The following is a 24,020-nucleotide window of genomic DNA, read 5'->3' as shown; positions in this document are numbered from 1 at the left end:
CAACACACATCTAGCCTCAGGATGGAGGGTGTACTAAGGCCTCTGCCTACCCCTCTCCCTTCTTGAGACCTGTTGCCAAGGTAATTAGATGAAGACTCCCAACTCATTTGCACATGTTGCTTGTCTGTTTTAGAAAAACAAAGACAACTTGAACCCAAGGGCTATTTTGAGAAACCAGAGACAGAAGGCAAGTCTTTGTCCTGCACTCCCACGTAGTAAGGCTGCCCTGGGTTGCCCTTCATGCACTCACCTGCATCCTCACATTCTCATAAACACTGTGCACCACTGTGTGTGAGAAGGGGTTTATAACGGGTGAAATGACTCTGAAAAACTATCATCCTTGTAAACTCAGATATAGTAAGGTTGTCATAAATACAATTCTCTAACCATACTTTGAAAAATAGACATGCAAAGCCATAAAACTAGCTACAAAGTCACTCCAGAGCTGGTGGTGGCCCCCTACCGGCTATGGCCCGCCCCAGGAGTGAGAGCACTCTGCAAGGTCCACAGGTGGGGATCAGACAGTCCTCATAAAAGTTCCTGTTTTACCTGAAAAACATTAAAACACAATAAAACAGATGTCATGGAATTGGTTCTGACTCATGGTGACCCTGTGCTCCATGGAGTTTTCAATGGCTGACTTTTCAGAATTAAATTACCAGGCCTTTCTCCTGAGCTGCTTCTGAGCAAACCTGTACTGCTAACCTTTCAGTTAACAGTCAAGCGCTTTAATCATGTGTACCACCCAGGGACTCCATAGATACCCTAAGACCTTCTTTTGAATAGGTATGTTCAGTAGAGGGATCCCAACCAGTGTGTGAAGTTGTGTGGTGTGGTGTGTATATGTTATATGTATGTTGTATGGGTGTACTATGTATATATGTGTATGGAGGGGGTTGGTGACCTTGAATGTGAGCTCTAGCAGGAGGGTGGTGGCTCCGTGGCCCTGGCGTCTGTGGTTCAGCCAGGCATCCTCCTCCTCATTCTGCGCACCCTGGGCAGGCTTGGTCCTGGAAGGAGAACGTGCTGGAGTCGGGGACCTCAGGGCGCTACACAGTGGAGACGGTCAGCACTGAGGAGGGCGTTATTTCCACCCTGACCATCAGCAACATCGTGCGGGCTGACTTTCAAACTATCTACAACTGCACGGCATGGAACAGCTTTGGCTCCGACACAGAGATCATCCGGCTCAAGGAGCAAGGTGGGGCTGCCAGTACCGTGAGGGGAACTGAGGCAGGACCTTCAAGTCCTCCTTGCCAAGGGCTGGGCTAGAACATCTTCTGGGGAATGGGCAGCCATAAGCAAGGTCTCCTGGGGTCATGAGCAGACATAGCACTTAATGGAAGACTACAGGCCTACTTTCAATAGGACACTGAGTAAGGCAGCTGTCTTCCTGTGACCCCAGCTCCCCCCCTGTAGCATAGAGGACTGCCTCCACCTGAAGCAAAAAGAGGGGAAATTGCTCAAAGTAGTGACTCTTGAGGGCAATGTTTCAGGGAAAGGTGACCACAGAATGAGACCAATCTACTAGTCACAGTAACAGGCCACCAAGCTCTGGCTTCTGTACACTCTCCCAAGTGGCCGCCATAGCCTGATGCCAAGCCAGCCTAAAGGAGTGTGGCCTGCTGAGGACTGGCCTGGCCCTGCTACAGCCTGGAGAATAAACCAGGATAGAAGTATTGGGGATCGCCTGGCCCCAGTTAAGACTAGTCGGTCCAGTTTTCTTAAAGTCCCTGAGGATGGGAGTGGGGGGCTGGGCTGAGACCCCTGCAGTTCAGCCACAGAACTCTAGAGGGCACAGCGGGCAGAACGGCAGCTCCAGCTCCGCGGAGGAGAGAAAAGAACCCCCTCCAAGTGGTTCAGAACACAGGAGTGGAAAGCAATTCCAGTCTATACTCAGAGTGCTGGGGCTCTACTAGAGAATAGCAGCAGCTGCCTCTGCAGAGCACAGAGGGCTGATTCCAGGGAACTCTCCGTCCTGAGATGGCCTGGGCTAGGTCCCCTGGTGCTCAGTTTGCCTGGGCATTGGGACAGAGCATCCAGGAGACCTAGAGCCCAACAGTCTCTGACTCCCCCACCCTGAGGTGAAGGCCCACCCAAAGTCTGTCAGGCCCTGGTCAAGGAAGTGTCCCTAGCCAGGCACCCCCAGGCCTCAAGGCTGTCCTATTGATTAGACAGATGTCCCAAAGCCTGTCCCTTAAGCAGTGCTACTTGGCATAATGCTTTGCACATAACTTGCATAGTATCATCCCACACATCATCTCAATCCGCCCCCCTGCTTACCCTCCTTGTTTTCTCCCAGTGCTCCACCCCCTGGTCTTCCTCAGTGTCTCACCCCACCTCCCCGGCCCCCCTCCTCTACTTCTCTCTCTAGTCCCTCCCCTCTGGAGTCTCAAATCACTCTGCCAGACAGGAGTGACAAGAGCCCCCTGACCCCAGCCCCTCTAGGTAGCCTCTCCCCCAGAACCCCCTACCCTGGTCAGCCAGGCCCTGGCTGTGGACGCTTGCTTTATTTCCAAACAGGTTCGGAAATGAAGTCGGGAGCCGGGCTGGAAGCAGGTATGGAAGGAGTGGATGAGACCCCCCAGGGATGGGAGGAAGGGACTGCTTGGCTAGTCGGGGAAGGAGCCTGAGAGGGGGTAGAGAGGCCTGTGCAGGCTGCTAACATACTCTGCCCTCCCTCAGAGCTTCTGGGTTAGTGCAGGCTAAGCAGGGAGAGGGGTTCCTCGCCAGCTTGGTCAGGACCCCTGAGTCCTGTGTCCCTGCTGTCAGGGCCCCCAGATGCCCTCTCCCAGGATCCCGGCTCTGGGTCCTCTCCTCCATTGCTCCATCTCTTCTCAGGAGAAACCCCGGCCTCCCTCTAGGCCCTCCCTGGCTCCTCCTGCTTCTCCACATCATCACAGTTTAGTCATTATTCCCTATCCATGCCTTCTCGCTGGGTGCCATGTGTCATCTCACCACCAGGTGGCAGCTGCTGGGCAGGGCCTCTCCCCAGACCCCTGGCCCATAGTACTAGCCAAGCAAGCTCTCTGGGTGCTGCCCCACAGGAGACAGATCCCCCTGTGTGCATGTCAAACCCCACAGGGCAGACCCAGGCCATGCTGCACACATAGGGACCTCTTCCTCAGTTCTCATTCCACCCCTAGGAAAGTCACTTCCTTCAGCAAGCTTCATAGGGGAGCACACGCCCCTGCCCCTAGTAGATAGGTCCCTTAGGGAGTACCAAGAAGCCAGGACTCAGGCAGGCTCACTGAGGCCCCTCAGCCCAGGCAGAGGCAACATCTACAACACCAACAACCAGAACCTCCTGACTTCCCTCCTGCAGAGGGCTGGAGGGTAGACTTGCCTCTTTGACTCTATTTCACTTTGCTAACACTTCATCTAAGTGCTGAGACTCCTCCCATTCAAAGACCCAGATGGAGAAGAAACTGAGCCAAGAGCAGGAGAGCAGTCCCTCCCTCCCACAGTCTTTCCAAAGGGCAGCAGGAGGGATGCTCTGGCCCAGAAGGAAAGCCTGCACAAAGCAGCCCAGGCCAAGCCTCTGGAAGCTGGAGCAAAGAGAAACACACACTGGCAGGCTGCAAGGGAACACACATCCCCTGGGACCACTCAGGTGCTTCCTCTAGCTCTGCCCCACCTCACCCTGAGTGGTCCTCCAGCGCCCCCAAGCTGTTAATAACCAGTGGAAATGTACAATCACAGGATGCCAGACTCAAAAGGTATACCTGAGACACTGGGAGTTTAACAATCTGGAGAGTTTGGGAACCTTTCCATGGTCATCTTTTGGCTCTGAGTTCAGCTGAGACACCACCAGAGTTTTTCAAAGGAAACTTAGTAGGACTCCAAGGACAAACGGAATCAAACCCAAATTAATAAACATCAAAAGCCAAGAGCCAATGAACTCCCAAAGCAGTTTTCCTTTCCTAGTGGAAATTAAAACCCAGAGACAGAATCATCTGTTTGTCAAAAGAAGTCCAACTGGGCTGAGGTCAAGTCCATTTTCTCAATCCCCACTATTGAGACCAACCCAAACACCTCCCATTTCCAATCTTGGAGTGTTTCCCAATCCCGCTTCCTCTTTGCTCCCTCCCTCACCACCCCACCGTGTTCCCAGCCACCAATAAATTGGTAACCAATAAATTAGAATACAATTCTTGGGTGCAAAGAAATCTACTAGCCCAACCACCAATACTGCACACTAAACTATACCAACTCTCTCCAGAGCCTCTCCAGAGACCAGGGTTTGAGGTTTTCTTTCTGCAAAGAAAGTGGCCAGGAGAAGTTAATCCACAGCCCCAGAACAAATGTCTAACTGTCCCACAGGGTCACTCACCAATGGAGGGCTGAGGAGGGAGCTCAATTCTTTAAAAAGAACTTCCTTCAGTTTCTACAGCCCTCCCTCCACATACAGTAACAGTAGCAAACACAGGCTATGTACCAGGCTCTGTTCCAAGGCCTTAACCTGTATTCACTCACCTAAACCCAAGAACAACTCTGTTGACACTAAAGAAGTCAGTACTATTACTATCCCCATTTTACAGGAAAAGAGAGGTAAAGTAACTTGCTTATGGTAATTAGCAAAGAAGTGGTGGAACCCAGGTCCTAATAGCCCGGAAATCTGACTCCAGCTCCCTGCTCTTTACTCAGATGTATAGAGCATGTGAGGTTTGGCATGTGACATAGTGGATGGAGAGGGGCCAGGCAAGTGGTGGGCATGGTAGAGAGGAGACCTAGATTTGGCTCTGGCTCTACTATAGCTGTGCACCCCTGACTAACTCACTTCCCTTCTCTGGGCCTCAGTGTTTTCATCTGTAAAATGGAAGGCTTAAACTCAGTGTTGCCTAAGGTCAACCTGCTCCAGCACCCTATTATTCTATCCCTAATGGAATATTCAGGCATGTCCTCAGACCCTGTAGGCAACCAGAGGCGGGCCAGGGCTATCAGGAAAAGAACCCCCATTCATCACTAGCCTGCCCATGTTCATGCAGCTCTTGGCAGGCAGGCGATAGACTGACCAAACTCAGCAGGGAGTAGGGAGTTGCCTGCCTAGAGTTCAGGCTCCTCTCTTGTGGGGAGGGCTAGGCTAACAGGAAAAAGAAGAGGACTGGGTGAGTCAGGAAAAGGGGGAATTTCTCCTTAAATAAAGGGTTTCTTGTTGTTGTTGTTAAGTGCTGTCAAGTCAGTTCTGACTCATAGTGATCCTGTATAGGGTTTCCAAGGAGCAACTGGTGAGTTTGAACCGTCAACCTTATGGTTCACAGTCCAGTGCTGATCCTACCGTGCCACACCAGGACTGCACAGGGTGGTCAAAATGGTCAATGAAACAACCTTAGGAAACCTTATGTTGTGGTTGTTAGTTGCCGTCGAATGTGTTCCAACTCATAGTAACCCAGTAACGGTTTCCAAGGAGCGGCTGGTGAGCTTGAACCACCAACCTTGTGGGTCAAACTGACTTGGAAGTCAGCGTATTAACCCACAGTGCCATACCAGAGCTCCTAGGAAACCCTACAGAGGGTCGCTAAGAGTCCGAGCCAACTCAACAGTGCTAACAATGTGAAAGAGGACGAAATTGTTCTGGCCTTGCCTCTCACTCCCTGTGCCCCTCTGCCCCAGCCCTGCCCTCTCTTGTGTCTGCTTGCCTCCCTCTCCTTCCACTACTGCCTCCAGTGTCTATCTCCCTCCTAGTGTCTCTCTGACCTCTCCTCCACCCCTGTGTCCCCACCTCTTCTTTACAGCCCACCTGTGCTTGCCCAGGCCCCACCAAGGCATTTCCCAGGAGGGGCCCACCTACAGTAGTCTGGCCCCAAGGAGACCGGGCGAGGTCCTGGGGAACCCCTCATCAGCTGTGCCTGCTTCTCTCCCGCAGAGTCTGTGCCAATGGCCGTCATCATTGGGGTGGCCGTAGGAGCCGGTGTGGCCTTCCTCGTCCTCCTGGCAACCATCGTGGCCTTCTGCTGTGCCCGCTCCCAGAGAAGTACGGGAGGGAGACCCGGGATCTCAGGGAGGGGGACAGAGAAAAAGGCCAGGCTTAGACTGCCCCGGACAGCAAGTAAGCAGGAGTGCAATGAGCAGGGGTCCTAACAATGTGGTGAGCCCCTGGGACAGGGATGGGTCTTCTTCATCTTTTCATTGGGAGTGCCTTGCACAGCATCTGGCACCCAAGTGGGCAATCACATGATGTTGACGAAAAAGAATGTCATCAGACAGAGCAGTCAGCTGCTAACACCTTGGTTTGATCATACACAGTGCTTTTGATTGGGAACTGGATTAAAATCAGGGGGGTGGGGAGGGGAAGAGATGGTTTGATTCTTGCCCTTTAAACAGCTGTTAGTTCAACCAGAAAAGCATGTCGTCACCAACACAGGGACAGAAAGTACTCATGAAATTGCTTTGCACAGACTTGTAGAGGGCTTTAGTCACTAGCACTGGAATTCTGGTGTGTGTGCTCTCTTGAAGAAGTGTGTGCACCTGGAACTCCCAGACTGAGCTCAGTGCAAGAGGCAGGCATCTATACGATGGAGCGAGTGGGGTGGCAGAGTCAAGGCACAGTCTTCTAATTCCATTAATTTACCTTGTGACCTTGGACAAGCCAAAGGTCAGTTTCCTCATTTGTAGATGGCAAGGCTTTAATGACCCCTTCTAGTTTTAAAATTCTAGGAGCTTAACGCACAAGATGAATAATTAGAGTAGGTCTACTCCCTTAGCACTTGGTAGCCTCCATGTAGAAAGAAAGCAGTTGTGCTCCCCTCACATTTTCTCCCCTCCAAGTTTGACGAGCCTAGTGATGTGGTCTCAATACCTCCCTGACTGCTCTCTTAGTTGAAGTTATTGTTGTTGTTGTTATGTGCCATGGAGTCAGTTCCGACTCATAGCGACCATGTACAGGGTTTCCAAGGCTATAAATCTTTACGGGAGCAGAACGCCTCATCTTTCTCTCGCGGAACAGCTGGTAGTTTCTAATTGCTGACCTTGAGGTTAGCAGCCCGATCCGTAACCACTGTGCTACCAGAGCTCCTCAGTTGAAGTTATACAGGGGCAAATTTTAGTAAGACTTTTCTAGCAGAAATATTCAACTCTAATCAAGTTACGTCTTCTACAAGTAGTAAATCTCCATCCTAGAAGATAGATTTCCCCAGGTCAGGGATATTGGAGAGATGGTTTCTGCTTTGAATGACAGGCTGACCAGGGATCCTTAAGAGTCTTTCTAATACTAAAGTCTGTGACTCTATTAATTAAGAGATCAGAGACTATTAGAGTAAGTCAGAAAGGACTTCTAAATTGAAGCAAGGATTTTCCCCCTTCACATTCTTTTATTTTGACCATTTCATTGTGTTCTACGTGAGAGCTGACACAGCAAATTAGCTTCCCATTCAATGATTCATACACAAACTGTTCCATGACATTGGTTGCTGTCCCTTCAATGTGTTAATGCTCTTTCCATTTCTACCCTAGCCTCCCCGTTTCCATCTCTCCAGTTTCCCTTACCCTCTTTGCTTTTCATTTTCGCTTTTGGACAAATGTTTCCCATTGTATAGTTGTTTTAAGAAGCAAGTTTCTCATGGGTGTTATTATATATTTTGTAGGCCAACCTATTATTTGGCTGAAAGGTGATCTCTGAAAGTGTCCTCAGTTGCAGATTAAAAGGGTGTTTTAGGGCAGTAGTCTTAGGGGGTTCCTCCAGGCTCTATCAGTCCAGTGAGTCTGGTCTTTTTTGTGAATTTGTTCTGTTCTACGTTTTTCTCCCATTTTAACTGGGACTTTCTATTGTGTTCCTGGTCAGAGTGGTTGGTACCAGTAGCTGGGCACCATCTAGTTCTTCTGGTCTCAGATTAGAGGTGACTATGGTTCATGTGAAGTTCTGGTGTGGTGCCTTAGGATAAGCACCCGACCTCAAGGCTGGTTTGAATTGCAAGGTTGGCTGTTCAAACTCACCAGCCACTCCTTGGAAACCCTAAAGAGGGTTGATATGAGTTGGAACCAACTCAACAGCACTTAACAACAACATGGTGCCTGTGAGTCATTAGTTTCCTTCACTCTCCTTTGCTCCAGATAGAAGGTGACCAATCAGTGTATCTCAGATTGCTATTCACAAACTTTTAAGATCCCAGACACTACTCACCAAACTCGGATGTAGAATATAATCTCTATGAATTATGTTATGGCAACTGACCTACATGTCCCCAAGACTATGATCTTGAGACTTCAAAGCCATTAACTTCCTGTCAAAACAATTAACTTCCTATCATTGTTATTTTTGTGTGTTATACAGTTGGTTTCAACACATACCAGCCTGAATAGGGTTTCCAAGAGCCACTGGTGGGTTTGAGCTGCTGACCCTGAGGTTAGCAGCCCAGTGTTTATCCTACAGTGCCATACCAGGGCCCAGTAACTTCCTCGACATATCCAAACCCATGTAGTGTTTTAATATGTCTAGGAAGTTTCCACAACTGTGCGTCCTATGTGTTCTATTATATACATGAATGTATATGCAGTGCATACAAATACGTATACACAAATAGCCACAACTATACCTATGTATGTACACACATGTACTTCCATACATTCACCCCACCTGATGTAGCATACATATCTACCTATAGTGTTGTTGTTGTTAAGTCGAGTTGGTTCCGACTTCATAGCAACCCTGTATAGGATTTCTGAGGAGTGGCTGGTGAGTTTGAACCGACAATTGTGCAGTTCAACCCAACCTTTTGGTCCAGTACTTATTCTAGAGCACCACACCAGGACTCCAATATATTACCACTCACAAATTTTTAGTTATACCATTGCTGCAGAACTGTATATGTTACAGCATTTTCCGTAGTTGTCCTCTATTCTTGCATACCTCTCAGTGTCTTTGTTTACCTTGGTCACATTGTGCTGACTTCCCCTGTATTGTGAATTACCTTTTCCCCTCACCAGAATTAACATGCATCAGTTATCTAGTAAATGATTCTCCCTCCTCCTCCCCCTTCCCATCCCTGGTAGCCATCAAAGAACAGTAGGACGTGAGGATTTAGTAGAATGGATAAGATCTACCTCATTACAAAGAACTCAGTAAGATGGGCACATGGATGAGGACACAGGAAGGACGGTGAAAGACTGGAGGTACCAGCAGTGACACGGTCAGCTTCCTGTGCGGCCCAAACAACACACAGCAGATCTGTATAGGCATTTTGTTGGTGGGAGTGTGGGTGAAGCTGCTGAGCTCAGGGTTTGGGGGTAAGCTTTGGGGGAGGGGGCTGGAGTGGACGTCTTGATGTCTCAGACCCTAATGCCAGAAGTAAGAACTGAGTCTGTTATCCACACTTTCCTATGTTATGTCCAGATCTAAAAGGTGTTGTGTCGGCCAAAAATGACATCCGAGTGGAGATTGTCCACAAGGAGCCTGCCTCTGGCAGGGAGTCTGAAGAGCACACCACCATCAAGCAACTGATGGTAAGAATGCTGTTGTACTCTTCGTCCCCACCTTGTGAGCCCTGTTCCCTGAGCATCATGGGAAAGGAGGCTTCCTAGTACATTAGATGCCCCGAGAAGCAGAGCATCTGCCAAAGCCAGGCGCATTCTCTCGGTCCACAAATATTTACTGTGTGCCTACTATATTGAGCATGGTCTTCCAGGGGACTCAAGACATTTAAAATGCAATCCTAGTCTTCAAAAGCCCTGGCTACTCAATAGAGAGAGAAGACATATGCATAAGTTGCCATTATGTATTGTTGTGTAGCATACATCCTATACACATACAAACACAGATATTACATTCAGTGCATGCTGCTCTCTTCCCAGAAACATCTGTACAAAATATATATATATAGGCTCCTTCTCAGGCACTGGATTGCACTTCTGAAGCAAACTCATAACTTTTCCAGCAACCCCAGACCTGCGCCCCATCTTCTTGATCCCTACTGTTGCGCCCCATCTTCTTGATCCCTACTGTTGTTGTCAGCTGCCGTCGAGTTAACTCTAACTCCTGGCAACCTCATGTGCAACAGAACACCAGTTAGCCCAGTCATACGCCATCCCCAGGATCGCTAGCATGTTTGACTCAGTCCTTATGGTCCTCTCAGCCAGGGATGGCCAGAACCTTGTTAGTCATCAACTTCACCAAACAGTGATTGCTCCCTTCTGATAACATGTCCAAAGCAGAAAGTGATTTTCACTGACTAATTTTTGGAAGTAGATCAATGAGCCTTTCCTCCTACTCTGTCTTAGTCTGGAAGGTCCAATGAAACCTGTCTACCATGGGTGACCCTGCTGGTATTTGAAATACCAGTGACAGAGCTTCCAGGCATGACAAATTGACAGATCTGTGGTAATGACCCCCAGTAATGGAACCTAATCCACTCAGCTGTCTAAGTGGAAACCTAGACCAGAACACACAAGGAAACTAGTCCATACTGTGTCCTGGTTGTAATGAGTGGCAGCAGAGCACAGTGGTAAAGAGCCTGGGCTTCTTTGTGTGTCAGTGTCCTCATCTGTGAAATGGGGATGGAACTAATAGTAACGGGGCTGTGGTAAGCATTACATGCATTCCTGCCTGGAGAGAGCTTAGCACACTGTGCAATGCAGTAACTGCTCAATGCTGTGAGTTGCCATAGTCAGCCCCAACTCATGATGACCCCAAGTGTACCAGAGAGAAATGGTACCCAGTCCTATGATTGTCGCTATGCTTGAATGCATTGTTGTGGCCCTGTGTATTTTGAGTGCCTTCCTGTGTATTCAGAGACTCATTTTTCAGGACTCTATTAGACAATGTTTGGTTTGTGACCCACAAGGTTTTCATTGGCTAATTTTCTGAAGTTGATTGCCAGGCCTTTCTTCTTAGTCTCTTAGTCTGAAAACTCTGCTGAAACCTGTTCACCATGGGTGAACCTGCTAGTATTTGAAATACCACTGGCATAGCTTCCAGAATCACAGCTGAAAGTGCTTAATAAATAAATATTATTGTTTTGCTCTAAAATGACCTGTCTTCACTAGATGGTGAGCAATGTTAGATCATGTGCTGCCTTATCAATCCCCATTTCTCCATAACCTTACACAGTCCTTAGGAGATGCTCACAAAAGATTTTGGATTGAACTGACTTTTTCCTCTGCTATTCTTTCTGTATCCAACTGGTATTCAGGTACTGTCCTACTTGTCGTGACATTTCTTGAATCTGTCACTTCCTTAGTTCAGGAAGTGACTTTGGACTCATTTGGACTATTACAACCTTCTCCTAATTGTTCTCACCATTCTAGACTTTTCTCACTTTATTCAATCCCCCATCCAGACTCTGACAGGAAGTCTTTCTGAAATGCAAACCTGACCAGGTCACTCTCTTACTTTCACTCTCTTACTTTTAAGCCGTAAGTACCCCACCACCACCAGCACCACACACACACACACACAGGTCCTCCTGGATAGAGTGCAAATTGCTTAGCTTGTCACCAAGGCCCTGTATCGGGGAGGTGGCTACCCACCTTTCTTCCCAACTTCCCAACTTCATCTTCCTGCCAATCACATCTTCCTGCACTCCAATCACACCAAAAAACTAGCGATTTCCAACCTTCTTGGTTTTGCATAGACTTTCCCCTCTGCCTGTTGTTTTTGTTTGTTGAATTTTGCATTTGCATGTAAGAATTAGCTCTGATTCTCCAAGGGTTATGTGCTCTCCGCTCTCTGAAAACACTTTGCTTATTCTTCCCTCTAGGGCACTGCCCTAATTACAAGTCAGCCTCCCCAACTATTCCAGAGTTCCTTAAAGGCAAAGGTCACGTACTCAAGTCCACTCTTTATCTACTGCCCCCAGGCCAAACATGGTGACTGACAGGCAGGAGTTTAATTTTACAAAAGAGGAAACCACCACCTAGATGGTGGTCTATTCAGATGAGCTTCATCCATTCTGTCATGAAAATACCCAGGCTGCCCTTCCCATTAGATGGAATTTGGAATTTCCATCTGTTGGGACATTGGGATCCCCTCAGGGTATCTCACACAGGAGTCTCTGGGTGGAGCAAGCACTTCTAACAACTCAGCCACAGAAAAGCATGTAGAGCACAGCTCTTCTGCCACATGTAAGGTTGCTATGAGTCAGAGCCCTTGGCAGCAATTGGTCTTCATACCACCTGATCCAAACTCTAAGAAAAGAGTTGGGATCCATCAGACGCCAGTTGAGAGCACAGGTATGACTCCAGCAAACAGGACTTTCTGAGAGCTCTGGAGCTCAACCTGTCCCTGAGGAGATTTTCCTTTCTCCACCTGTTTTACTCCCTGCTCTCCGTACAACCTCATTGCTAAGGAGTCAGCTCAGTTGCTGAATCTGGTGGGAAAACTTATGCGTTTACTGGAAAACAAAAAAGCAGTATTAATGTGGTGATCAAAGGACAGAAGCACTTTAGCTGATTCCACGAGACTCAAGAAAGAGATCAGGGAGGCAGGCTGCAAGGAAGGAAAAACAGCTCAGCTCAGAGAGGAGGTGGGAGCCTGGCAAAGATTATGTAATTAGTGGAAGTGATAAAAGGGAAGCGTGTGTCACAGGATTAGCATCATTGTGGTTATGCAGGAGAATTAATACTCCCACTGGGTGCAGGGTAGTCTTTGTTTATCATCTCATGTTTAATTATTATTTTAATGTTCAGTAATTCACAGCTATACCACTTCAGTCATTCATTCAATAGAAATATAATGTTTATAGCTATATATCAAGCACTGTATTAAAACCAACCAATTCTGACTCATAGAGCCACTATGGGATAGAGTAAAGCTGCCGCATAGAGTTTCCAAGGTTGTCATCTTTACAGTAGCAGACTGCGAGATCCTTCTCCTCCAGAGCACTGGTGGGTTCAAACCACCAACTTTTTGGTTAGCAGTCAAGTGCTTAACCATTGCAACACCAGGATTCCTCGGCACTGGCAAATTGAAGAACTAATTAAACAATTAAATTGAAAATTCTATTTAAAAAGTATTTTGACCCATGACCTACAATATACAAAACAATGGTATAGGTGCAGTGGAGACCCAAAGATAAACAAAAAGTGACTCTTGCCTTCAGACTGATTGGCCCCCAGCAAAGCAGATAGTTTTCTAAGACATCTACGTCACTGTTGTGAATAAGAGGTACGGTCTACATTGCCAGCATCACACATGTCATTTACTCTTTATGGCTCCTTCTTAAGGCCTTCATTAAGCCCTAGCCATGGAAGAGTGGATTGCCCAGTCAAGAGCCCCACCTGTGTGTAGCAGATGATGTCTGTAATTATTTACCTATTTAAAATCCATAATCCCTGAGGAGCAGAGCTGTATCTTAACCTGCTATCCTTGACCCTCTGCACATCACCTGCCCTGTAATTAAATACTGGATTGAGTCAGCAAAGTGATACTGCTAAAGGTTATACCCTAGTTCAAGTCAAGAACTTATGGTCTTAGAGACCTGCCCCCATGCCTCTGTGTCTATCTCTTAGGATGGGGGTTCAGCAACAAAGAGGCGATCTGGAATTTCCTCCTGACTCCTTGTCCAGGAGGGACCGGTAGGGGGTTGGCAATCTTGTGTATTTATATCCCCATCTTTTTCTTGGGAGATGTGAAAGGTTAACCCGCCTCCTATCCACTGAGCCTCCAATTTTGGGTTGTAGATGGACCGTGGTGAATTCCAACAAGACTCTGTACTGAAGCAGCTAGAGGTTCTTAAAGAGGAGGAGAAGGAGTTCCAGAACCTAAAGGTAAGAGCAGAACTTCCTCGGCTCTGATGGCCCAAGCTACAAAGCTCAGAGTGACAGCAAGAAACAGAAATGCCCAGTCACTGCCTAAGGTGGAACACTGCCTAGCCTAAGGCCTTACTCTCGCAGGTGTCATTGCTGGTGAGTCTGTTCTGAATCAGAGACCCTGTATAGGGTTTCCAAGGAGTGGCTGGTGAATTTGAACCGCTGACCTTGTGGTCAAGTACAGAGTTCCCTACAGAGTTCCCATAATCCTCTCCCACAACCTCCTCACACATAAATGTCAACACAAAGTCTCCATGTTCTAGACAACACAAAACGATTAAAGTTTGATTTTTAAATCAAGTTGCACTGCCCTAACATAACAAAACATACCCAGTCAGGCACCTCTTGTTGCTTTAGCCCTCACTTGACTATGTACCTTCTCCTTGTCCCCACCACCGTCAATGCCCTTGGCTGTCTCCTGGCATCTCCTTGCATTCCTATTCCATGACTTCCCATTTGCTCCTGTCTTTCCCATCCTTCGATATATCAGATTGGTAGTGGCTCAGCTAGCACACCATCTGGGTTCAATGCAGGCTCCACTTGATAATGCACCTCCTGTTCTCGCCCCTCTCAGGACCCCACCAACGGCTACTACAGCGTCAACACCTTCAAAGAACACCACTCGACCCCCACCATATCACTGTCCAGCTGCCAGCCGGACCTGCGCCCTGCAGGCAAGCAGCGAGTGCCCACAGGCATGTCCTTCACCAACATCTACAGCACCCTCAGTGGCCAGAGCCGTCTCTACGACTACGGGCAGAGGTTCGTGCTGGGCATGGGCAGCTCATCCATCGAGTTGTGCGAACGGGAGTTCCAGAGGGGCTCCCTCAGCGACAGCAGTTCCTTCTTGGACACACAATGCGACAGTAGCGTTAGCAGCAGCGGCAAGCAGGACGGCTACGTGCAGTTCGACAAGGCCAGCAAGGCCTCGGCCTCCTCCTCCCACCACTCCCAGTCCTCTTCCCAGAACTCTGACCCCAGCCGGCCCTTGCAACGGCGGATGCAGACTCATGTCTGAGGGTCACAGACCGTGGGAGGAAGGGGAAGGGAAGAGGAGGTGGCACATCTGGTGGAGTACTTTGCAAGGGCCCATCCCAGGACAGCCTCTGAGTGCCTCTGCCACCACCCTTCGAAGCTCTGATCAAGCACAACTGGAGACCCGGCTACAGTGCACCAGAGGAAAGTGGACAGAGGATGCGGCAGAGGGCACTGTGATTGGGTAGACGCCCACCTCTACCCCCCAGCCCTCTACTACCTGTTCCGCCCACGGACACTCGTGGCAGCTATAACTCTGCTTTAATGAAACTGCCATCCACTCTCCGGTCCCCACTTGGGCTTTCCCCCTAAGCCCCACCCTTGTGTAGATGTTTCTAGAAGACCCCAGGGAAGAAGGGGCGGGGCGAAGTTCTTCGCTGCACTGAGCTGGCTGGGAGACCCCAGAGCCCGTGTATACCCAGAGGCTGCAAAGCCAGAAATTGCCCTGACCCAAGGAACTTCTGTCACCCCTTCGGCCAGGAGCCCACCTCCAATTTGTTTGGTGTTTTGTGTCTGTACTTTTGCAGTTCTGTCCTTGGGCTTGATGCCGCTGAACTCTTGAGGTGGTGGACGAACTGGGAAGGAGAGGAAGCTGGGCAAGGCTGAGTACTTGGGGAACACGTTTCCCAACAAGCTCCTCTCTAGGCTTTGTGATCCAGAGCTCCCACCCACCCCTGCTCTATGTATTCCTCTCCTGCCCACCGCACAATCAGAGTTAAAATAACACGTGTGAGAGCTTCTCTGACCAGGGTTTGTAAAACTGTCACTAGAAGTGTAGTGTTGTAGAGTGGGCTTATTTGAGGGGTGACTCTGTTATCCATTGCTGCCATAAACAAATACCACAGGTGGTGGCTTTAACAAACCGAACTATTTTCTCATATTTCAAGGCTAGGAGTCCGAATCCAGGGTGCTGGTTTTGTGAGAAGGCTTTCTCTCTGTTGCTCTGGGGAAAGGTTCTTATCTCTTCTGAGCTCCTGGTGATCTTAATGTGGTTTGGCATCTGTCTCCCCTCATCTCTGCTTGCTAGCTTGCATTTATCTCAAAAGCAACTGACTCAAAATACACCCTACACTAACACTGTCTTGTTCACATAACACAGGTAACCCATTCCCAAATGGGGATTATAACCACAGGCATTCAGGTTAGGATTTACAACAATGTTTGCGGGACACCGTTCAATTCCTAACAAGGAGGCTGAGGGTCAAGTCTTATAGGAGGTGAGACTTAGCTGATGAATCTCAAGGGACAAAACTTGACACAAAGTCTTGTCTTCAGTAAGACTCTACTAGCAAGAAGAAAAGTGTACCTACACCTCACCCTTCCTGCTCACCACCCAAGAATAAACGTTAGGGCCAGGATTCCACAAATGTATCCTCCACTTTTGTTCCTACAGAACTAAAGAAAGAACCCAAGAGCTCAAAGTATGCTTTGTGAACCTAAGGTTGTATGCCTTTTTGATTCCATTTTCCTATAAAAGGCAGGCAGTTGAGAGCTCTAGTTGTGGTAACAATAAGGCCTACAAGCAGAGACCTCCATGCAAACGCAGACCCAACCTGACCATGTACCTGAAGCCAAGTTGGCAAAGGGATCGCGCTGAACAATGGAGGGGCTATTCTAGGCCTCTTTTCTCAGCAACATTCTGCATCACGGATTCAGTGAAGGAAAACTTTTGAAAGAGTCTAGACCACCAAGCACCCTAACACTGAGATTCAAATAATGTACTTAGAATGGCTTCCTTGGGTGTAAAATTTGACATAGTGATGACAGAAATGGATGGATAGACAGGGACAAATAGAAGTGTTCAGTTCAGACAGCAGGATTCAAATGAGCTTTGGGAGCCAAATTGCCCATAAGGCTGGAGCGTTCTCATAAGTTTTAAAGCCTTTCCTCTTCCAAGCTTCCCAGAAGCCACTGTCCATCATAGGAACCTTCATCACAAAAGTCACATGCTTCTTTCCCATACACTGATTCCTTGGATGGGTACCATCCCACCCCTTTAGAGTCACTGCACCCAGAGTAGCTCTGTGCTTCTACCATATTTCTTATTGCTTCAAAAGTCCTCAGGTGTCGAGATCATTTTTCTTGCCAGGTCCCAAAACTGAGGGTATAGAAACTAATGAGAAATGTAAGAGTATGTCCAAGACATCATGCTTCTGGTCAAGATACTGCCTTTGCCTTTTCTAGGTTAGTCTTGACAAGCTTCCTTCTTCCCATGTATGTTTTCCATTTTCAAAAAAGGTCCCTGTGTGGCACAAATTGTTTGTGTTCAACTATTAACCTCGAGGTTGGTGGTTTGAATTCACCCAGTGGCACCACAGAAGGAAGGCCCAGCAATCTGCTTCTGTAAAAATTACAGCCAAGAAAACCCCTTGGTGCAGTTCTACTCTGTAACACATGGGTCGCAATGAGTCAAAATAAACTCAGTGGCAACAGATTTGGTTTGTTGGTTTGTTTGTTTAACAGGATTAAAGGACCCAAGCCAGAATAAGGGAGAAGAGGACCTGAAAGGATTTATCCTGGTTTTCCCACCTTGGAAACAGGGGAAATCACTACCTCTTAGTCCCACCCAGCACCTCACCATAAGGCCCCATACACACACACACTCTCACAGACACGCTTAGCTCTCATAATAGGGTTGTTGTTGTTGTTGTTAAGTGCCATAAAGTTGGTTCCGACTCATAGCGACCATGTCTAGGGTTTCCAAGGAACAGTTGGTGAATTTGAACCACCGCACTTGCAATTCAAACCTACCTGGGAGTACAGTGCTTATCCTACACTGCCACACCAGAACCCATATAATAGGGTGGAGGTATCTATTCTTTCCTGGAGTCTGGGATTATGACACATAATAACCAGAAGGACAAAGAAACAATCTGTTCTCCCAGGAAATGAGCAGGGAGCATTAGGTCAGCTGCAATCAAAGATTAGGCTCATACCCTAAATTCTTTCCAATGTGCCGAAGGGATTGTTTAATGTCATCAAGTCAGTTCCGATACATAGTGACTCTGTATAAGGTTTCCAAGGGACATCTTGCTCCCAACCTCCAGTGCTTATCCTAAAATGCCACACCAAGACTCCAGGTATGTTGTTGTTGTTAAGTTCCATCGAGTTGGTTTTGACTCATAGTGACCCTGTATAGGGTTTCCAATGAGCCACTGGTGAGTTTGAACCACCGAACTTGCTCTTCAAACCAACCTTGCATTAATTAACCTGCAGTACCACACCAGATTCCTGGACTCCTGGTGCTTGTTGTTATTGTTGTTCAGTGCCATTGATTGAGTCAGTTCCGACCCATAGCGACCCTGTATAGGGTTTCCAAGGAGCAGCTGGTGGGTTTGAACCTCTGACCTTGAGGTTCAAATTTACTTTATAGTTGAAAGCATTACCCTGCAGTGTCATACCAGGACTCCTGGTTATTGTTGTTGTTAAGTGTCGTTGAGTTGGTTCCGACCATAGCAACCCAGTATAGGGTTTCTGAGGAGCAGCTGACAAATCAGGTCTTGGTGAGAAAGAAGAGCATAGAGGGAAAACCTTAGAGCACCCTAAGACTCTGGAGTAGTGAAACACTAGGAAGTAGCCTGCACGGAGATATGTGCCTTCCTCAGTTGTCTCCAGCCCTAGTTAGTTCTCCTTAAGGGAGGCATTAAAAAGGCAAACAAATGACCCTATTGTTGTAGTTGTTAAAGTGCTGTCAAGTTGGTTCTCACTCCTAGCGATCCTGTATAGGGTTTTCAAGGCTGTAAATCTTTGGGATAGTAGAAAGCCTCCTCTTTCTCCCTCAGAGCAGCTGGTGGGCTCCAACCACCGACCTATGGCTCACAGTCCAGTATTTAACAGATGTAAAGAGTCACCATGCTCAAAAAAAAAAAAAAAAACTCTATCTTATTGTTGTTAAGTGCCATAGAGTTGGTTCCAACCCATAGCGACCCTGTACAGGGTTTCCGAGGAGCGACTGATGAATTTGAACTGCCAACCTTGCAATTCAAACTGACCTTGCGGTCGAGTGCTTATCTTACAGCACCAAGCCCTATAGGTGACTTAAAATTCCCTGAAATGTGTGCTTCATATTATAATCTTTAATCCTCATAATTCTACAATGTATCATCATTTTTTCTGGATGAAAGAATGAAGCCAAAAGACTTACCCAAGGTCACAGAGCAAATAAGTGTCGAACATAAAGTCTAAATATACATTCAAGTGTGTATTTAGGCACTACAAATGTCTCATCTACAGTATAAACTCAAAACTCCATTCATCCTAGAATATGAATTAAAAGAGCAGATGGTAAAGGTTATACAATAGCACTGTGGGGCTGGCTGAGAAGGGCAAGATACAACTCCATTAGGAAGGTGGAACTGGCAAGACCCCAAATGACCTGGAAAGAACACCACTCCCCGAGAAACAAAGCTATACTGTGTATCAAACTAGCCCCTACCCTACCAAGGCCAGTTCTCTGACAGTGTTTTAGTCATCTGCTCTACCAGGACTACTACAAGGGGGTGGTTTTAACAAACAAATTTCTTCTCTCACAGTTCAGGTGAATTTATTCACCGACTCTAGGGGAAGGCTTTCTCTCTGTTGGCTGTGGAGGAAGGTTCTTGTCTCTTTAGCTTTTGCTTCCAGGTTCCTTGGAGATCTCCACGTGTCTTGGCAGCTGATTCTCCCTATCTCTGTTTTGCTGCTTGTTTAATCTTTTATATCTCAAAAGACAGGGACTCCAGACACACCCTACAGTAATTCTGCCTCATTAACACAACAAAACAACTCAGTCCCAAGTGGAATTATAACCCGAGGCATATTTTGAAGGGACAGAATCCAGTTCATAACAGATAGTTTTAAACTTGATTATTGGCTCAGAGAGACTGGATGAGAGCCCAGTTTCTAATTCTCAGACTTGCTATCAGTCTAGCAAGGCCAAGGTTATTTCCACCACCTTTCACACAAAGAATTAAATACCACATCATATCAATTTCTGACCAAGCCTATGTAACAGGGACAAAGTAATAAAGCAATAGGCCTCGAAACTGCCTTTGGAGCTTCCTGAGTGAAAAAGAACCCAAGGAAATGAAAACAAACAAAGGCAGTCCTTGGGAGATTTCTCAGAATAGGATAAAAGGAGGCAACGGGAATTCCATTTCTTACTTCCTGAGAGAGGTAGACACTGCTTTTGGCATTTGCTGTTACTGACTCAATTGGAATTGCAAGGTACACATTCCACAAGGCTGATTAGTTCCTTCTAGACATTGTGTGTGCAGTTGATAATGGCACCACATGAAAGATGGGAGTCCCACAGTTAGATTCTTCTCTGAGAGGGAACTTTACCTATACAATTGTTGTTGTCTACTGCTGTTGGCATCAGTTCCAACTGATGGCAATCTTGATACCTTGTCCCACATCATTTTCAGAATTATTGATATGCTCAAATCCATTATTGCAGCCAGTGGTTGGTTGGTTGGTTTTGTTTTGTTTGTTTGTTTCTGAGTGCCTTCCAACCTCGGGCTCATCTCCCAACACTACACTGAGTAATATTTTGTTGTGATCTGTAAGGTGCTAATTGCTTAATTTTGGCAGATCACCAGGCCTTTCTCCCTAGTCTGTCTTAGTCTGGAAGCTCTGCTGAAACCCATCCATTGTGGGTGACGCTACTGGCATTTGAAATACCGGTGATATAGCTTCCAGCATCATAGAAACATGGAGGCCATTACAGTACCACAAACTGACAGATACCCTATAAAATAAACTCATTATTCATACAAAAGCATACAAACAAATAAAAGGATCCTAATTTGCACAGAGATTGGTTTTTAAAAATATACGTATGTAGACATAGACAAATGATATTTCAACTAATCCAGAGTTTTGCTTTCCCTTTAAAGTCTTCTAAAAGCCTTACCTACATATTTGTAGGAGATGTAATCATATGCAGGTCATTTGCATCTTCAGCATCAATCCTTGAAAGGCACTGATCAAGAGCCCTCCCTCCATAGCTGTTTCTCCTTGCCACTAACACTTCAATCATTTTTTCCCTGACTCTTTATGTGTCCGTTTTCCTAACCAACTCATAAACTGGGGGAAAATGAGAATTTTTTAAGCTACTTTTTTCCCCTCCCTAAAAATAAGGATTTGTGTTCCTAAAAGAACAGGTTTTTGTTTTAGGGGGTAGGAAGAACATCAGTTATTCATCCCACCCCTCCTCCTCTCTAAATGGCAAGGCTAAGTGTGAAAGCTTTCATTACCACAAACCCAGTAGTTTTACATACTAGCACAGCCTAGTCTTTAAATGAGTCTTTGTGAACATGATCCCATCACAAGATACATTGTTGACTTGAAGTCTACATCCCTGGGTCTACATATGCATGTCTCTGCCAATATATATGCCTGCTACTCCAACAGGAGTCCTTGTATGACGCTGTAGGATAAACGCTAAACTGCTAACCACAAGGTTAGAGGTTCAAACCCGCTAGCTGCTCCTTGGAAACCCTATACAGGGTCACTGTGAGTCAGACTCAACTCAGCGGCACTTAACAATAACAACAATAGCCCCATGTCCCGAGTCAGTACTCCTCTCTGGGACCATCCACTTGATCTACCTACAGGAACGTCCTCAACCCATGGTCTGAAAGCATCCCTGATCTTCATGATCTGGAAGCCCCGGACATCCAAAAGCATCTCCTTCTGAGGATTCTAAACTTTATGGCCCTTGGAAATATGTTGGAAAGATCGTGAGAACTTTCAAATAATGCTCCTTTTTGAGTTTTCTTTGTGGTGAATCTAAAGTAATAATGTTCAAATGGAAAGTAAGTGAAGTCTCAGGACACATACTCTCATGTTGAGAACTGGGGTCTTAATTAATTAGGTAGAGCTTCTCTAAAATCTACCCAACTGCACAAAAGTGAAAGGGCTACTCAGGATAAAAGTTGAAGAAAGGAAGGGATTTCTGCCCTGAAGGCATCCCCAATTGGACAAAAACAAGTCTCAAACTAAATCAGACCCAATGGCATCAAGTAGATTTGGACTCATAACGACCCTGTATATAGTACAGAAGTAAAACTGCTTCTTACGGTTTCCAAGGCTACAAATATTTAGGCAAGCAGACAGCTTCATCTTTTTCCCATGGAGCGACTGGTGGGTTTGAACCACCAACCTTGAGGTTAACAGCCCACCACGTAACCTGCTGTGCCACTAGGGTCCTTAAAGACAAATACAGATGGACTAAGGAGCTCTGGTAGCGTAGAGGTTACAAATCGGGCTACGAAACTTAAGGTCAGCAGTTCGAAACTACCAGCTGTTCCATGGGAAAAAGATGAGTCTTTCTGCTCCTGTAAAGAGTTACAGCCTCAGAAACCCTCCCTGTACAGGGTCGCTATGCTGTACGGTTCTGACTCCATAACCACCACCACCAAATTAAAGATACTATCTTCATAAAGGAAATTAAAGGGCCCACTTAGTAGAAATAATATTTGTGACACTAACAGGCATTGCACTTGGGAGACACAGTGAATGAAGAAGGCAGCTAAGATTTAGTGATACAGATAAGGGTTCAGGACTTCTAAACCAGAATTTTCCGATAAGGACTTTCTATTTGGTTTTTAATTATAAAAGTTTCCCCAGCCACTGTGTCATGTAAGGGCTATATCAATGGAACATAAATTCACAGAGGAAATAAAGAGAAAGAGAAGGGGAGAGAATTTCCCTGCCAGATTTTATCTTGTACTCTTATGATTCCGCCCCCCCCCCACCCCCGCAGAGAAGCTGTATGCTTAGCAAGACGAAAAATGCATTTTTAAGCAAGTGAGAACACTTACGTATGAATGTTGGTAGTATTTTAGGAAGCTTCAGAAGAATAGATTGTTCTGGAATAGTTTCGTTCAGTAATTCTACTTCAGTCCCTTAGGGTTATTTCAACATCTGAGCCTTCTCTCATTCCCTCCACCCAACTCCACCCTCCCAGAAAGAGTCTCTCAAAAGGCTCCTGAGAAGTTATGCCTCTCTTGAGGCAATGGGTGCAATTTAAATTGGGGTAAGGCATGCCTCCCAAAGTTCCTTTTTCCCTAAAAACTCTGTCTCTCACTTCTGTACTAATCCCCGCCTCCCCGCGCCCCCCCCCCCACACACACACACAACACACACATACAGCTCTCTACAGTCCCTTTAAGAAGTGGCTTCCGCCTAATCTGACACCTAAGGAGTCTCAAGCTTCATCTCCCTTGCCCTGTTTCTTGAGTGCAGAAACCCAAAGATCTCTAACAATAAAATGAAACCTGTCAAGAAAGAAATGGATAGGAAAACTGGCTACAACTACATACACCTCCTTAAGATTTAAATGGGAAAGATCTTATTTCCTGGAACCACATTTGGTACAGAACCATGGGAATGCTCAAAACCAGCAAATCGTTTTCTGAAGCGTTATAAAATAAAATCTTTTAAAGTATACCTTAATAAAATAATAAGGCTTTACAAAGGTCAGAGGGTTTAGAAGACAGTTTACTAACTCTGCGGTTTTACTTCTCAACTTTAGAATCTACTGTGGTATGCTGCATGCTACGGAAATGAATGAAACCACATTTCCTAAGAACCCCTAAAGGTGTCTGAGTTCAACTTGAAACCCACTGCAAGAGACTAGTTTGAACTCACGGCTTATTCATTGTCCAAAACTTGCGTATGTTGATACTTTCAGAATGTTTTGCCTTCCCCTTAGTGACGCTGTGGGTTAATGCACCAGACTGTAAAGCCGTTTGAACTGCAAAGTTGGCGGTTCAAGCTCACCAGCCACTCCTCAGATCCTATACAGGGTCCCAATGGGGAGGTACTGACTCCATGGCACTTAACAACAACAACTTAGCTTGAGTCCTGGTGTGGCACTGTGGGCTAATGCCCACGACTGCAAAGTCGTTTGAACTGCAAGGTCAGTGGTTCAAGCTCACCAGTTGCTCTTAGAAACCCTATACAGGGTCGCTATGGGTCAGAACCGACTCAACGGCACTTAATAACAATTTAGCTTATAAGGTGCTCTAGTAGAGTAGGCTGCTAACCTCAAGGTAAGCAGTTCGAAATTACCAAGGAAGAAAGATGATGCCCGGTTGCAGGGCCACTATGAGTCAGAACCGACTCCACCGCACATAACCAAACTGGTGTGGAGTCCTGGTGTGGTGCTATGGATTAATGCGCTGGACTGCAAGGTCAGTTTGAACCACAAAACCGGCAGTTCAAGTTCACCAGCCGCTCCTTGGAAATCCTATATAAGG

At 46.7% G+C, this 24,020-nt stretch overlaps 1 protein-coding gene across 1 annotated transcript in view; it reads left to right on the top strand.

Annotated features, from left to right (window-relative positions):
• KIRREL3 (kin of IRRE like 3 (Drosophila)) overlaps positions 1–14,811 on the top strand; it is an 881,737-nt gene extending 866,926 nt beyond the window's left edge. The window contains exons 12-17 of the mRNA XM_006874577.1: positions 1,003–1,201; positions 2,524–2,559; positions 5,867–5,974; positions 9,329–9,438; positions 13,612–13,698; positions 14,315–14,811. Coding sequence (XP_006874639.1) covers positions 1,003–1,201; positions 2,524–2,559; positions 5,867–5,974; positions 9,329–9,438; positions 13,612–13,698; positions 14,315–14,758 — 984 coding nt within the window. The 3' untranslated portion in view covers positions 14,759–14,811. The remainder of the gene's footprint in view (positions 1–1,002; positions 1,202–2,523; positions 2,560–5,866; positions 5,975–9,328; positions 9,439–13,611; positions 13,699–14,314) is intronic.
• Positions 14,812–24,020: the final 9,209 nt, after the last annotated feature.

Source organism: Chrysochloris asiatica, unplaced genomic scaffold, assembly GCF_000296735.1.
Source record: "Chrysochloris asiatica unplaced genomic scaffold, ChrAsi1.0 scaffold00287, whole genome shotgun sequence".
Classification (NCBI taxonomy): domain Eukaryota; kingdom Metazoa; phylum Chordata; class Mammalia; order Afrosoricida; family Chrysochloridae; genus Chrysochloris; species Chrysochloris asiatica.
Note: the sequence above shows the minus strand (reverse complement) of the source record. Positions and strands in the feature narration are given on the sequence as shown.